Source organism: Schistocerca serialis, chromosome 2, assembly GCF_023864345.2.
Source record: "Schistocerca serialis cubense isolate TAMUIC-IGC-003099 chromosome 2, iqSchSeri2.2, whole genome shotgun sequence".
NCBI classification, from domain to species: Eukaryota; Metazoa; Arthropoda; class Insecta; order Orthoptera; family Acrididae; genus Schistocerca; species Schistocerca serialis.
Genome location: NC_064639.1, coordinates 861,625,360 through 861,641,411, shown reverse-complemented (window position 1 = coordinate 861,641,411; position 16,052 = coordinate 861,625,360). Strand labels below are relative to the sequence as shown.

The following is a 16,052-nucleotide window of genomic DNA, read 5'->3' as shown; positions in this document are numbered from 1 at the left end:
AATAATTTGTTACCTGCAAGAGTGTCATCCTGTCCTTGGAGGATTTGGTGCTACATAATTAGCTGGAGTTTAATTTAGGTGTGTTATTCCTTTAATTGTGTACAATACTTTGGAACACTGTATTTTTGTGTGAACCTCATTCTAAAAAATTTCTTAATAGTTTCAAAGTCATAATGCTTTATTCACTAGAATGGGTACTTATAATAATCTGTCACTCATTTTCAGTATATAGTGTATTCACTATATATTGTAATGCTTCCTCCATATATTTTATATACATGGCATATACTGAACATTTTTTGGCTATAAACAGTTCCATAAAGACTGTTGTGATTTGTCACTTAATGGCAGCAGTTACCATCATAGTCATTTTGACTGTACAGTGACTTTACTCTGACTGGTAAACATCCTGCACCAGAAGATGCACATATGGCTGAAGAGGGCATTCTCACAGAAGACACTGCTTAAGAGGTTGCCTGTGCTGTCATGGCTGCCTCGCTACTCCACAGAGGATGCTGTGGGGGACCTGGTCGCCGGCATCACCGTTGGACTCACTGTCATCCCCCAGTCACTCGCCTATGCCAGCATCACCGGTCTTCCACCACAGGTACTGCTGCCATCAGAGCAACACTGTTTCATCTTAACATTTTTCTGGTTGCTCTTCTCTATGTATACATTTCTACATCTCTCCCCATACCAACCAGCCAGTCCTCCCTCCCTTGAACTCCCCCTACCCCTTCCAGCACCTGAGCACATACATGTAAATGCTCTCTAATCAAAGTGTGACACCTTAACACAGTGGTTCTCAACATCAGATTTAGCATCTCATGGGTGGGCAGAGGAGATGGGGAGTGTGGGAGGGGCGACGTGCATGTTTGTGTGTGTGGGGGGGGGAGGGGGGGAGAGGAGGGCATTTTCGTTTGTTGAGGAGCTGTGAGACAGAATGAGACAGAAGTGGGCAGCAGGGCACTGTTGGCATGAAAAGGATGCTATGGGCAGCAGCAGCGATGAGTGTATGTGAACTTAATTTTCTAAATATTGCTACGGTAATATGTTACAGCTAGATCCAGTATCATTGATGAAAACGATATTTATGTTAGAAGTTAGTTTAAAAATTATACAAAAATAGCTTTAAAAAGATGCAAATAAATAAAATAGTTGCTTTAAAGAAAGTATTGTAAGACTTTGTACTTTAGTTTCCACAAAACATAATAATGTTGGCAGGTGTTTTACCTTTGAGTCAGTACGTACTCATAAAGTGGACAAGCTCAGATTCAGGGAAAGCTCCAACAAGGGAATTCCTTGTGTCTCAGTGTACATAGAAAACCCCCACACCCATGCCTTAAGCCATGTGTCACAAAGAACTTCCAAGTGAAAGATTCTGGTCCACAGAGCTCAAATGCCATCTAATAATGACAGCCCTGCCAAAGAATTATAAGACCTATGAACAGTGTTCTGGGTGCTCAGATCGACAAACTGAGTGAGTGTGGCAGTCAAAATAAACAAAAGCTGAGGAAGATGTTTAGAGCGATAAACAACTAGAGATGCCAAGAATTGCTTATATGCCCAATCTCCAAAAAGATTGCTAGTCTCCTATGGAAACATGGCAGTCAGGGGATTTTACTCCCATCAACAAAAACAACAAGTTTTCTTTGTAATGTGAAAGACAATCCAGTTCTCTGAAAGTAGGTGTGTACCACATTCCATAAGAATGTCTCATATCTTATGCAAGTCATACTATTAAAAATAGATGAGGAGAGTTGTAAGGAATATCAAAGAAACATCCATTCCTAAAAATTTCCAGTTTGCTCTGTATAGCACTTTGAACTACAAAAATTGAAAAAAAGTCAAGTATATTGATATAGTTACGTGTTTTTTCTCCCTGCCCATCCACTAGTTTGACTTCCAGACAAATTGAATAAGTCTTCCTCATACATTCGTAACACACCCCATGAAAATAACTACACACTGAATCAGAACTTGTTCCATGCACCATGACTGCTTAGTATGTGGGATGTAAACTCGATTTCCCTGGAAGAGGGAATGACTTTAAACCATGAGTCATAATGGAAAGTGCTGTTTCATACAATGTCAAAATTGTCAGTACAGCAGCTGTAAGATATTTTTCACAATATATGCTTGACATTATTCCACTCTGGGGGCGATCTAGCAAAGTAAAAAATTTCAAAATGCCATGCTCGCTTGAGAAGAACATTTATTCAGGCTACCGGTTTCAGCAAAACTTTGTTGCCATCTTCAGATCTGTAAAGCATAGACTGAGTAACCACAAAAACTAGGTGTGAGATATTAATGTTGTGACAGTGCCACGAGATTTAAAAGTGCCGCTACGTCAGTACGCGAACACGGCGATAGAGGCGCTCCGCAGCTCGGCTGAGCGCGGGAGCGCCACCTAGCTATGAACGGCGCCGGCCGCATGTCACGGCACGGCAGTTGAGTGACAGATATACAGTTGGTAGCATGAAACTCACTATTGTTTCTACGTTTGTATATCCACGCAAATTATTAGTGAATTAAAGGTTATAACACTTTTTGGCGACGAGGTCGGATATTTTTTTTCCTGCGTTGGGGAATTGTGCGTTCGTGTCTGGGCAGACATGGAACAGCTTCTGCAAGCGCTCATTGAACAACAAACACAGCTGACGGCTGCTATTCAGGCATTGTCGACGTCGCTTACTCATCGTCTGTCTTCCTCTTCTCCGCCTCCGTTCCCTCCTTACGACGAGGCCGCTGAAGACTGGGAGGATTATGAGAAGCGTTTGCGGCAACACTTCTTGGCTTTCGGCGTTGTCGACGCTCCTATGTGTAAGTCGTTATTTCTATCTTGGATCCACGGATCTATCAGCTGCTATCTCAGTTAGCCCCTCTGCGGGAACCTGCCTCTCTGTCCTTCCAAGAAATGTGTGACTTATTGTCTAACTATTACCGAAAAAACACCAACGTCATTGCCGCCCGCGTGGCGTTCTACCGGTGTCGTAAACAGCCCCATCAATCTTACCGGGCTTGGGCGGCGGAACTACACGGTCTGAGTAGGAAATGTCAGTTTGTCACGGACACTCATCATGAGTCTTATGCTGATTCAATGGTTAGGGATGCTATTCTACGGCTTGCTCCTGATAAAGAAGTTCGGCAGCGTGCCTTACAACTGCCGAACCCGTCGTTGTCGGAAGTTCTGATCATCGCTCAATCTTTTGAAGTGTCTCACGCTGCTGGTGCGCAAATAGACGCGTGGTGTGATGTAGGCGCTATACAGACCACTTTCGACACGGACAATTTGCCTGTTTCCCAGGGGACCGACGATGTGGCGGCGGTGCACTCACGTCAACAACGTCGCGTTGGGCCGCCACGCTCGCAGCGAAAACAGCAGCCACAGAAGCAGGTTCGATCCGCACTTCCATCTTGTCCACGTTCTTTCGTACAGCATGACAGGGCCGCGTGTCCAAAACGTTGGGCCACGTGTAATTCATGTAGGAAAAAAGGCCACATTGCTTCTGTGTGTCAGTCCCCTAAAGTTCCTGTCAACGAGGACCAGGCATCGGACATGGATGTTAAGTGTGTGCTTTCTCAAACAAATAAGTTGTTTGTTACTGTTCGTGTTCTGGATAAAGACATTCGCATGCAAGTGGACACTGGCTCTGCAGTAACTCTCATTAATTCTCGCACGTATTTGGAGTTGGGCTCCCCTCCCTTGTCTCCAGTTATGCGAAATCTGAGAACTTATAATAAACAGAAAATTCCTTTCGTTGGCCAGTTTGATGCTTCCACTGCCTACAAGTCTGTTGTTCGGCCCCTCACGTTTTATGTGGTGGATCATGCGGGCACTGAAAATCTGTTCGGTTATGATGCTTTCCAGTTGTTTGGGTTCTCCATTGATGATGATGTGCACCTCATATCTGAGGATATTCCGTATCAACAGCTGGATGGATTGTGTTCTGAATTCTCGTCCGTGCTCTCTGCTGGTCTGGGTCGTGCCAAGGATTTTGAAGCCCACATTACTCTTAAACCTACAGCTCGCCCTAAGTTTTTCCGGGCACGCCCTATTCCGATGGCGTTGCGTGCACCTGTCAAGGCTGAGATAGACAGGTTAACAGCTTCAAGGATTCTCCTTCCTGTTACCTCCAGCGAATGGGCATCGCCAATCGTGGTGGTTTCTAAACCAAAAGGGAGTCTGCGATTGTGTGGCGATTTTAAAGCCACTGTCAACGCTCAGAGCCTCATTGACACTTATCCTCTTCCCCGTCCTGAGGAGTTATTTACCAAGCTCGCTGGGGGCCAGTTCTTGTCCAAACTTGACTTATCGGAGGCGTACCATCAGTTGCCGTTGGATGTGTCTTCCAAGGAATTTCTCGTCATCAACACTCCTTGTGGGTTGTATCAGTACCAGCGGTTACCATTTGGTGTCGCTAGCGCGCCGGCCAGTTTTCAGCGGTTTTTGGAACAGCTCACGGCTTCCGTTCCTGGCTGCATCAACTACCTGGATGACATTGTTGTCACGGGGGCCTCCACTGAGGAGCACCTTCGCAATTTGCGTTCATTATTTCGTGTTCTGCATTCGGCTGGGTTGAAGTGCAATCTGGACAAGTCACAGTTCTTCCAACCCTCCATTGTGTATCTTGGTTTCCACTTGTCCCGTGAGGGTATACGTCCTCTACGTCACCACGTTGCGGCCATTACCGCTCTACCCCGGCCGTCTACGGTCAAAGAACTTCAAGCGTTTCTAGGCAAGATTGCTTATTATCACAAATTCATTCCATCCGCGGCGGCGGTGGCTCATCCTCTGCATCAGCTGTTACGCAAAAACGTTCCTTTCTGTTGGTCCGACGAGTGTGAGCGGGCTTTTGTCCGCCTGAAGGCTCATTTGCAGTCGGCGCCTTGTCTTGCCACATTCCGTCCGGGTCAGCACTTGGTTCTGGCGACTGACGCGTCACAGTATGGCCTAGGGGCTGTTCTCGCCCATCGGTATGAGGATGGGTTGGAACGACCCATCGCCTATGCTTCCAAGACCCTTAACGATGCCCAACGGCGTTACTCTCAAATCGAAAAGGAGGCGCTCGCTATCATTTATGCTCTAAAAAAGTTCAGCGTTTTTTTGTATGGTTCTAAGTTTCACCTCATCACCGACCACAATTCGCTGGTCTCTCTGTTCAGCCCCTCGGCGTCGCTTCCGGATAAGGCAGCTCACCGCCTGCAACGTTGGGCCTTATACTTGTCTCGTTTTCACTATGAGATTCACTATCGCCCCATGGCCCAGCATGCCAACGCTGACGCGTTGTCGCGTTTGCCGATGGGCCCCGACCCGGTTTTCGATCGAAATGAACTACTGTTTCCACATTGATGAGGAAGAACGTCGTGCGGTCGAGGGTTTTCCGCTTACAGGTTCGCAGGTCACATCGGCTACTGCGCGGGACCCGGTCCTGCGTCAGGTGATCGGATTTGTTCAACAGGGTTGGCCGGACAGGACCAAGGGCCGGGCATCGGATCCCCTTCGCAACTACCATGCTTTGCGCCTTCGTCTGTCTGTTCGTGAAGGTGTTGTTCTTCTGGCCATGGATGGCGCATCTCCGCGGGTCGTGGTGCCAGCTTCTCTTCGCAAAGATGTTCTCAAACTATTGCATGAAGGCCATTGGGGGATTTCTCGGACTAAGTCCCTGGCCCGCAGGCATGTTTATTGGCCCGGTATCGATTCGGACATCACCCACATGGTCGCTGCGCGTGGTCAGTGTGCTCAACAACTGGCTGCACCCCATACAATGCCCTCTCCGTGGCCTGATCCGGCGCAGCCATGGGAACGGGTGCACGCTGACTTTGCCGGCCCCTTCCTCAGCACTTATTGGCTACTGTTGATTGACGCCTTCTCGAAGTTCCCGTTTGTTGTTCGATATCCGTCACCCACCACTGCGGCGACGACGCTGGCTTTGTCCAAAATCTTTGCGCTAGAAGGTCTTCCATCCACGATTGTCACGGACAACGGCCCTCAGTTCTCTTCGCAGGCCTTCCGTGATTTTTGTACTGGACAAGGGATTCATCATGTTACAGCACCGCCCTTCCATCCCCAATCGAATGGGAAGGTCAAGCGCCTTGTCCGCACTTTCAAAAGCCAGATGAAAAAATTCCTTACTGATTTTTCTAGCGATGACACTCTGTTGCAATTTATGAGTTCTTACCGCTTCACGCCTCTGGGTGATCGCAGCTCTGCTGAACTCTTGCATGGCCGCCAACCGCGCACTCTACTGCACCTGCTTTACCCTGTCAGGCCTAGTACTGTGTCCCCAAGTGCGGGAAAATACTCGGTGGGCGCCGACGTGTGGGCACGAGGGTATGGATCTCGCCCTAAATGGATTCCAGGGGTGGTCAAGGCTCTTCGCGGCCGCCGGCTTTGTGAAATACGTACGGACGATGGCATGGTTGTTCGCCATTACGACCAGATGCGCCTACGAGTGGTGGCCACGCCAGTGCCACCGCCCCTTCTTTCGCGTCCACCAGCCCGAGAAGCCAGTCCTGTCGCTGCTGCCGATCTCCCGTGTGTGTTGCTGCAGCCAACGTCGCTGCCGCTTCCGAGTACACCAGAACCGGCCCCAGTCGCGACGCCGCCTTCTCCGGGACCCATCTCGCTGGAGCACACCCCCAGGTCCGCGACACCTATGGATGCTGCTCCGGAGTTTTCACCAATCATCTCGTCCAGGAGGCACATTCCACGCACAAGCTTCCGTCCTGGACATTTTCGACCATATTCTCGTGTTTCTCCGCGGGATCTTCTCGGGGTCTCCCAAGAGGCCATAGATGTCCCCGCACTGTCCGTGTCTCCAAGGAAGTGAGTGTCTTTTTTTTTCAAGGGGGGAAAAGTGTTGCGACAGTGCCACGAGATTTAAAAGTGCCGCTACGTCAGTACCCGAACACGGCGATAGAGGCGCTCCGCAGCTCGGCTGAGCGCGGGAGCGCCACCTAGCTATGAACGGCGCCGGCCGCATGTCACGGCACGGCAGTTGAGTGACAGATACGGAGTTGGTAGCATGAAACTCACTATTGTTTCTACGTTTGTATATACACGCAAATTATTAGTGAATTAAAGGTTGTAACAATTAACATAATATAGATCCATAATGTACCTTATCTGCTAAACTTTGAAGTATCTCATCCAAGTCTACAATGATTTCTACAATGATTTGTGTCACATAATTAATAGACAATCCAAGAACATGCATGGCACAGTATATCCGCATGTCAAAGGTAAAACAATCAGTATGTAAAAAATCATACACAGTGCACCAAATATATATTCTCGTGTTTCCTTGAAAGCTGCATACACACTGAGACTGGTTGGTAAACATGGTAGATATTATAATCAGCCCCAGATGGCACCACAGTCGTAACAAAGTGAAATACACAGTTTCTAATAAAGCCTAGGCACAAATATGAATCTGTAGACATGATTACAATGAAATTATGCAGGCAATGATGCAAATCAGAGTATACATTTTTTTATAATTTTTTATACTTAAAAAGCAATTTCTAAAATTTTTTTGTTTTACAGTATTTATGTTTACAATTCTTTATTAACCATAAAAGAAAGTGCTGCCCATCTATAATTATAATTCAATGTGTTTTAAAGAAGCAAGACATATGGTGTGTTCAAACTAAATACAATGATGAACAAGACGTCAAAGTAAGTCTTTATTGTTGACAACTGATTTTTCACAGTTGTACCTGTCACCCTTTGGCTTCAAAATATTTTTTGCTTTGAAATGTATTACATTGCGAGTTCATAATTCATCCATGTTGTCGTTATGGTGGATAAAATAAAGCACATTATACACTACTGGCCATTAAAATTGCTACACCACGAAGATGACATGCTACAGATGCTAAATTTAACCGACAGGAAGAAGATGCTGTGATATTCAGATGATTAGCTTTTCAGAGCATTCACACAAGGCTGGCACCGGTGGTGACACCTACAATGTGCTGACATGAGGAAAGTTTCCAACCGATTTCTCATACACAAACAGCAGTTGACCGGCGTTGCCTGGTGAAACATTGTTGTGATGCCTCATGTAAGGAGGAGAAATACGTACCATCACATTTCCGACTTTGACAAAGGTCAGATTGTAGCCTATCGCAATTTCAGTTTATCATATCGAGACACTGCTGCTCGCGTTGGTCGAGATCCAATGACTGTTAGCAGAATATGGAATCGGTGGGTTCAGGAGGGTAATACGGAACGCCGTGCTGGATCCCAATGGCCTTGTATCACTAGCAGTCGAGATGACAGGCATCTTATATGCATGGCTGTAACGGATCGTACAGCCACGTCTTGATACCTGAGTCAACAGATGGGGACGTTTGCAAGACAACAACCATCTGCTCGAACAGTTCGACAATGTTTGCAGCAGCATGGACTATCAGCTTGGAGACCATGGATGTGGTTACCCATGACACTGCATCACATACAGGAGCACCTGCGATGGTGTACTCAACGACAAACCTGGGTGCACGAATGGCAAAACATAATTTTTTCGGATGAATCCAGCATCATGATGGTCGCATGCATGTTTGGCGACATAGCAGTGAACGCACATTGGAAGTGTGTATTGGTCATCGCCATACTGGCCATACTGGCAAATGGGGTGCCATTCGTTACATGTCTGTCACCTCTTGTTCGCATTGACGGCACTTTGAACAGTGGACATTACATTTCATATTTGTTATGACCCGTGGCTCTACCCTTCATTCGATCCCTTCAAAACCCTACATTTCAGCAGGATATTGCATGACCGCATGTTTCAGGTCCTGTACGGGCCTTTCTGGATACATAAAATGTTGGACTGCTGCCCTGGAAAGCACATTCTCCAGATCTCTCATCAATTGAAAATGTTTGGTCAATGGTGGCCGAGCAACTGGCTCGTCACGATATGCCAGTCACTACTCTTGATGAATTGTGGTATCATGTTGAAGCTGCATGGGCAGCTGTACCTGTACATGCCATCCAAGCTCTGTTTAACTCAATGTCCAGGCATATCAAGGCCGTTATTACGACCAGAGGTGGTTGTTCTGGGTACTGATTTCTCAGGATCTATGCACCCAAATTGTGTGAAAATGTAATCACATGTCAGTTCTAGTATAATATGTTTGTCCAATGAATACTCGTTATCATCTGCATTTCTTCTTGGTGTAGGAATTTTAATGGCCAGTAGTGTATATAGGTTACTCAAATGTATAACCATTTACATTTAAAAAGCATCTTGTGCACATGGGAATATTCACATATGTCGCACTCAAAGATGCTTGTGTATAATGTATGATATACAATAAAATTCACATTTGAACATGTTAATGTTTGTGTTACATGTTAAATATTTCAGGGATCCACCTTACCCAAAGCATGTGGATAGCAGTGGAATGGTTTTATTTTTGACAAACCTTTGTATAATGAGCTGTATTTTATGCACCATAATGACAACATGGCATGAGATATGAGTTCACAAATGGAACACAATTCTTAACAAAAACTTTGAAGACCAGGAAATGACAGTTACAACTGTTGAAACTGTTTGTCAACAACACAAACTAAGTTATGCAGTCTTGGCCATTGAAAGTTTTTTCCCACATAAAATATAAACAGCTCCTTCATAGTTCCCAACATGAGAAAATTCATTCAAGCAGTCAAAACGCCATACCAGTTGTAGAGAATAAGACACAGTATAGATAGTTTGATATAATATTTTTAAAGAAAAATGTATTATGTTTATAGAAAGGCAACATCACAAAATTTTAAAGCTGTAACCTTCATTTCCTTATACACTCCTGGAAATGGAAAAAAGAACACATTGACACCGGTGTGTCAGACCCACCATACTTGCTCCGGACACTGCGAGAGGGCTGTACAAGCAATGATCACACGCACGGCACAGCGGACACACCAGGAACCGCGGTGTTGGCCGTCGAATGGCGCTAGCTGCGCAGCATTTGTGCACCGCCGCCGTCAGTGTCAGCCAGTTTGCCGTGGCATATGGAGCTCCATCGCAGTCTTTAACACTGGTAGCATGCCGCGACAGCGTGGACGTGAACCGTATGTGCAGTTGACGGACTTTGAGCGAGGGCGTATAGTGGGCATGCGGGAGGCCGGGTGGACGTACCGCCGAATTGCTCAACACGTGGGGCGTGAGGTCTCCACAGTACATCAATGTTGTCGCCAGTGGTCGGCGGAAGGTGCACGTGCCCGTCGACCTGGGACCGGACCGCAGTGACGCACGGATGCACGCCAAGACCGTAGGATCCTACGCAGTGCCGTAGGGGACCGCACCGCCACTTCCCAGCAAATTAGGGACACTGTTGCTCGTGGGGTATCGGCGACGAACCATTCGCAACCGTCTCCATGAAGCTGGGCTACGGTCCCGCACACCGTTAGGCCGTCTTCCGCTCACGCCCCAACATCGTGCAGCCCGCCTCCAGTGGTGTCGCGACAGGCGTGAATGGAGGGACGAATGGAGACGTGTCGTCTTCAGCGATGAGAGTCGCTTCTGCCTTGGTGCCAATGATGGTCGTATACGTGTTTGGCGCCGTGCAGGTGAGCGCCACAATCAGGACTGCATACGACCGAGGCACACAGGGCCAACACCCGGCATCATGGTGTGGGGAGCGATCTCCTACACTGGCCGTACACCACTGGTGATCGTCGCGGGGACACTGAATAGTGCACAGTACATCCAAACCGTCATCGAACCCATCGTTCTACCATTCCTAGACCGGCAAGGGAACTTGCTGTTCCAAGAGGACAATGCACGTCCGCATGTATGCCGTGCCACCCAACATGCTCTAGAAGGTGTAAGTCAACTACCCTGGCCAGCAAGATCTCCGGATCTGTCCCCCATTGAGCATGTTTGGGACTGGATGAAGCGTCGTCTCACGCGGTCTGCACGTCCAGCACGAACGCTGGTCCAACTGAGGCGCCAGGTGGAAATGGCATGGCAAGCCGTTCCACAGGACTACATCCAGCATCTCTACGATCGTCTCCATGGGAGAATAGCAGCCTGCATTGCTGCGAAAGGTGGATATACACTGTACTTGTGCCGACATTGTGCATGCTCTGTTGCCTGTGTCTATGTGCCTGTGGTTCTGTCAGTGTGATCATGTGATGTATCTGACCCCAGGAATGTGTCAATAAAGTTTCCCCTTCCTGGGACAATGAATTCACGGTGTTGTTATTTCAATTTCCAGGAGTGTACATGTGTCGTATACTATACAGTACTAACTGTGCAATATAACCTAATTCTTGATATCTAGGAGAATTTATTTGAACTGTAGACACCACAAAGGACACATAATGCTCCTCTTCATTATATATGAAAATAACATAGTCATTAGTTTATAAAAAATGGGACTTGTTCTCTAGAATAAGCATTCAGGTTATCTAGGTGGAATTTGCTGGTTAAGCAATTGAAATTTAGCACAGTTTTGACAAATATATCACAGTGAAATAACTACAATATTTGTGACTGGTGTACCCTCTTTGCTGAGAATGGCATCAGCAGGTTTCATTTTATGTTTGTAAATTTCAAGTTAAAGTAGACTAAATGCTGCAATCGTAAAACGAATCACTTATTTCCTTTGTACAATATGGCAAGACCAAGGTATATTTCATGTGTTGTGAGACTGCAATGTTGGATATGAGGGACTACTGTAGATGTTTTAGATGAACTTGAAGCCACGTACTTCCCCCCTCATAGCAGCTTACTCATTTGACGGTTATTTCATTTTGCATCCTTATTGGCAATCGATCAGGACACTATACTGCGCAACAACATGAACTTGCAGAGCAGACACCACCTTTTTATGTGTTCCAGTATGGGTTGTATGGCTCATTCATGGGCTGCTTCCTGTACATATTGTTTGGCAGCTGCAAGGATGTACCCATGGGCCCTTCTGCAGTCATCTCTCTGCTGACATTTCAGTCAGTGCACAGCATGGGTCCCGAGCATGCCGTACTTCTTTGTTTCCTCACTGGAGCTGTCCAAGTCGTCATGGGGATCCTGGGACTTGGTAAGCAGATCTGCTTCATTTTTGCAATCTAAATGTGGTGATGAATAGATTAAGACAGAATTCACAGTTATGTGTGACAAAGGTTAACATTCAGAATTATAAGAAGTAAAAACATTCAGACATCTATATCTGATAGTTTTCTGTATTGTACTTACTGCCTGAAAACCTGTTCTGAAGCTCCTGATTTTGTTCTTTTGGAAAGTTTAGGTCATATTGTGAATTTAAGTATTTGGTTTAGCACAAATTACTATGCCAAGATTTCTGTTTCCTGTCATTGGAAGCATCAGATCCATTTGTTATTGAGCTGATGCAGAATTCTCTACTTCTTTTGAGTGTGATTATTCCTGATGCTCAACAAGAGCTTACTGGGTTGCACAGCAAAATTAGTGCACACTGACACAAGATTGGACTGAAAAGTAGCAAGTACATTCTTTACTTTAATACATCTTAAAAGTGACAGTGCCCATTTTTTAATATTGTAGCTATGCACAGTAAAAGGTGATACTGGACTCCCTCTTTCTCCCTGAAATTGGCCACAATGATAGATTGATTTCTAGTGTCATCAGAGGTCTAAGTTACGTTCAAATGTGAAAATTTGGTTGAGAGTAGGCAAAACCAATGAATGTGAATGCCAAATAAAGAATGTGGTGACAGACTGAGTTGTAACATAGCCTAATGTTTACATTTGGCCCATATTTAAATGCACTTTCCTAAAGTTTGTGCATATTTCAACATAGGAAGATAAATTCAAAAGACATATGTTAGATAACAGACAAGTCTCAAACAGGTGTTTTGTTGCATATTATGTACATGTACTATAAATAAACTATGAAAAATGTGAAGGGGTGAGGGCCCATTACGTAACTTTTCCCACTGAATGGCATAGTTAAAAGCAAACAACATTTGTATGATTCCTCCTAATGATATATCCCCCATTTATATTAAAGTACAGTAACTTGTGCTGTGGCAAGCACAATGAGACATGTGTAGTGAACTTTTACTGGTGAAATAATTCAAACATGAGATGTATAATAAATCTGAGAGAAAGGATGACAGAAGAACTGCAAAACCAATCATGCTTCAAACAACTTGAGTAATTATGTATTATACACATGCTGTAGCTGGTGGATTACATCAATGATAAGCCCCAATTATTTTGCTGTGCATTGTGGATTACAAACTGCATCTGTTATGGCTCAGGACATTTGCTGGCATGGTACTGTTTGCAGCTTCATGTTCTGTTGTAGTGACCAACATTACAAAGCTCAAAATTTGCAGTTATCAAAGCTTGAGTTCTTTGTTATTATTCTGATAATTTCTCTACATTTTACAGGTGTGCATGCTATATCTTTCATACTGATGAACAAAGTGTAGAAAGACAATCTCCATTACCCCATTTAACACCTTGCAGTTTGAAAGAAAATTCTTCACATCTTCAGGAAAAATACCAAACACATTCTTTGTAATGGTTAATACCTTTTGCAATAAAGCAACTGCTCTTCATCTGTACATGATACACCAAGGAAAAAATTACTTGAAAAAAAGCTCAGTTCCTAGGCATTTCAATTGTCTCCTTCCCCATTCTTTCCTAAATTGTAACACTCACATAGAAAGATAAAGTCTAAAGAGTTTCCAAATCATTAATGATATCAAAATTTGACCACTTAACAATGTTTCTCAGGTTAAAATTATTCTCAATCTGTGTTACGTTAGTCAATGATCTTCATCTTAAAAGTGTTGCGTTATACATGTTCTTCTGTGACAAACTGTACTGGAACAATGACATGGGGATTTCATCAAATTTCTCCTTGTAGTCTCTCAGTAGATAACTAAAAATGGACAGGCAGCAATGCTGAAAACTTCATTTTAAACTGTCCAAAAGTGTAATGTTTCATTACATTTGAATCAAAATTTGTGACAGGTGTTCCTGCCATATTTCTTACTTCATATAGGAAGGATGTGACAGTATGCAACATTAGAACTGTTAAGAATGCAATTTCAATATTTATATCTGTGATTTTCATGAAATAACTTTTACATAAAAAAGTTTTGTCATTGTCATTATTCTGTGCTCAGTTGTCTACAGTTATTTTTCAATTTAATAAAACCAACTATTGATACATTTTTAGAGTTTTATGTAAGGCCAAGAAACTGAAAATTTATCAGGTTATGGGCCCGGGTATGGTTTAAAATGGAGTTTATAGCAAAATACATGGCCACAAGTGTATGCTCATGTTAATTTTTTTCCAGATGGCAACTGAAGTGGAAAAATTACTTATTTCTTTATTTGATGGAACAAATTTCAACAATTGGAAATTCTTCTCAAAGAACTTGAAATTTTAACATTTGTGCAAGTGAATTATATCAAAACGGTGTACTTTGTGGTTGGAGAGACTGACACACAGTGTGTCACAAAGGAAACACAACCCGCTGAATTGGGTAAACAAGATAAGAAATGTAATTCTCATCTTATTCAATGCTTCACCAACAGTCACTTGGAATACGCAAAAGACAAAATATTATTAGGATCTCTGAGGAATATATTTGAGAGAAAAGGAATTGCTAGTCAACTTTTATTGAGAAAACAGTTGTTAACAATGAAATTTAATGCAACAAGCGATTTGCTAGTTAAGTTTGATATACTGATTCGAGAATTATATTTGACTGTCAAAGAAACCAACTTTGTATGCCACCTGCTTTTAATCATGCCTGCAGAATACAACATAGTTTACTGCAATGAATGTCAGTAAAAGAATTTCCATTGAGCTTTATGAAAAATAGGCTACTGGATGAAGATTTGAAGGGGAAGGGAGTCATCAGGAAAAACAAAAATGAAGATGCACTGCCTCCTACAGAATTTTGGACTCAACGGTATCAGAAAAAAAGTTCATCAGACACAGTAAAACGAGAAATCAGCAAGGAACTTCAGGGAACCCATTCAACTTTACTTGTCATTGTTGTGGAAAGTCTGGTCACAAAAGTGCTAATTGCAGAGTTAAGTTACCAATCAAGAACTCAGGAACCAGCAGTTCAATGGTTGTGGCTAGAGGGAGACGGATTTTCTTTTACAACATCAAGTGAAGATCAGTCACCAAACAGCATAAATTGGTTCCTACACTATGGAACACTTGATTAATAGTAAGATACCTCTCCCTAATTTAAAAAACCTGGAACAACCAATTAAAGTTAAAGTAGCTAAGTCACACCTTTTTCTTGAGGCTACAATAAAAGAAGAAATTAGTCACTAGTGTTGTAAAAGGAAAGGAAATTCAGATAATGCTCAAAGGTGTTTTATCAGTGCCTGATCTTAATTATAATCTGCTGTCAGTTAGGAAACTGGAAATGAATGGTTTTAGTATCGCGTTTATAAAAGTTCGAAGTTTAATTAAAAAGGAAGATAAATCATTGCAATTAAGAATGAATCACAGCTATATTTTTTTAAATTTTTTGCAACATTAAGCCTTGTCAGCCACTTCAACTGAAACTAATGTGGAACTGTGACACCACAGGTTAGGCCATTTGAGTTACGGAAGCATTAAACACCTTCAGCCATAAGTTGATGGTATGTAACTGGACACTACAACAATCCCCATGGAACAATACTCAGATTGTGTCAAAGGAAAACAATCACAGCTGCCATGCAATCACACTAGGAAACATGTCACCAGATCTCTTGAGTTCATCCATAGTGACCTGTGTGTACCAATCTCACCAGAATTGTTTGACTGTAAGGAGTATGTGCTCATGTTTGTCAATGACTTTACACATTTCATGGTGGCCTACACACTGGAATCAAAGTCAGAGGTAACTCACTATCTGAAGATATTTCACACCATGGCTACAGCTCATGCGACCAATTTTTTTCTGATGCAACGGTACACCACAGCATGTTGTAACTGGCTGGGCTAAGTGGAGGGTTGTGTTAGCTTCGAAAAGCTCTTTGTCTCATTCGGCTTCAAGCTGCCGGAGAGTCAGGACATGCATTTCTGTCAACCCCG

General features: G+C 43.9%; 1 protein-coding gene across 1 annotated transcript in view; it reads left to right on the top strand.

The window, feature by feature from the left end:
• The first annotated feature begins 421 nt into the window (after positions 1 to 421).
• The window catches only part of LOC126455954 (sodium-independent sulfate anion transporter-like), a 67,331-nt gene continuing 51,700 nt past the window's right edge, over positions 422 to 16,052 (top strand). Inside the window, exons 1-2 of the mRNA XM_050091711.1 lie at positions 422 to 607; positions 11,859 to 12,054. Coding sequence (XP_049947668.1) covers positions 422 to 607; positions 11,859 to 12,054 — 382 coding nt within the window. The remainder of the gene's footprint in view (positions 608 to 11,858; positions 12,055 to 16,052) is intronic.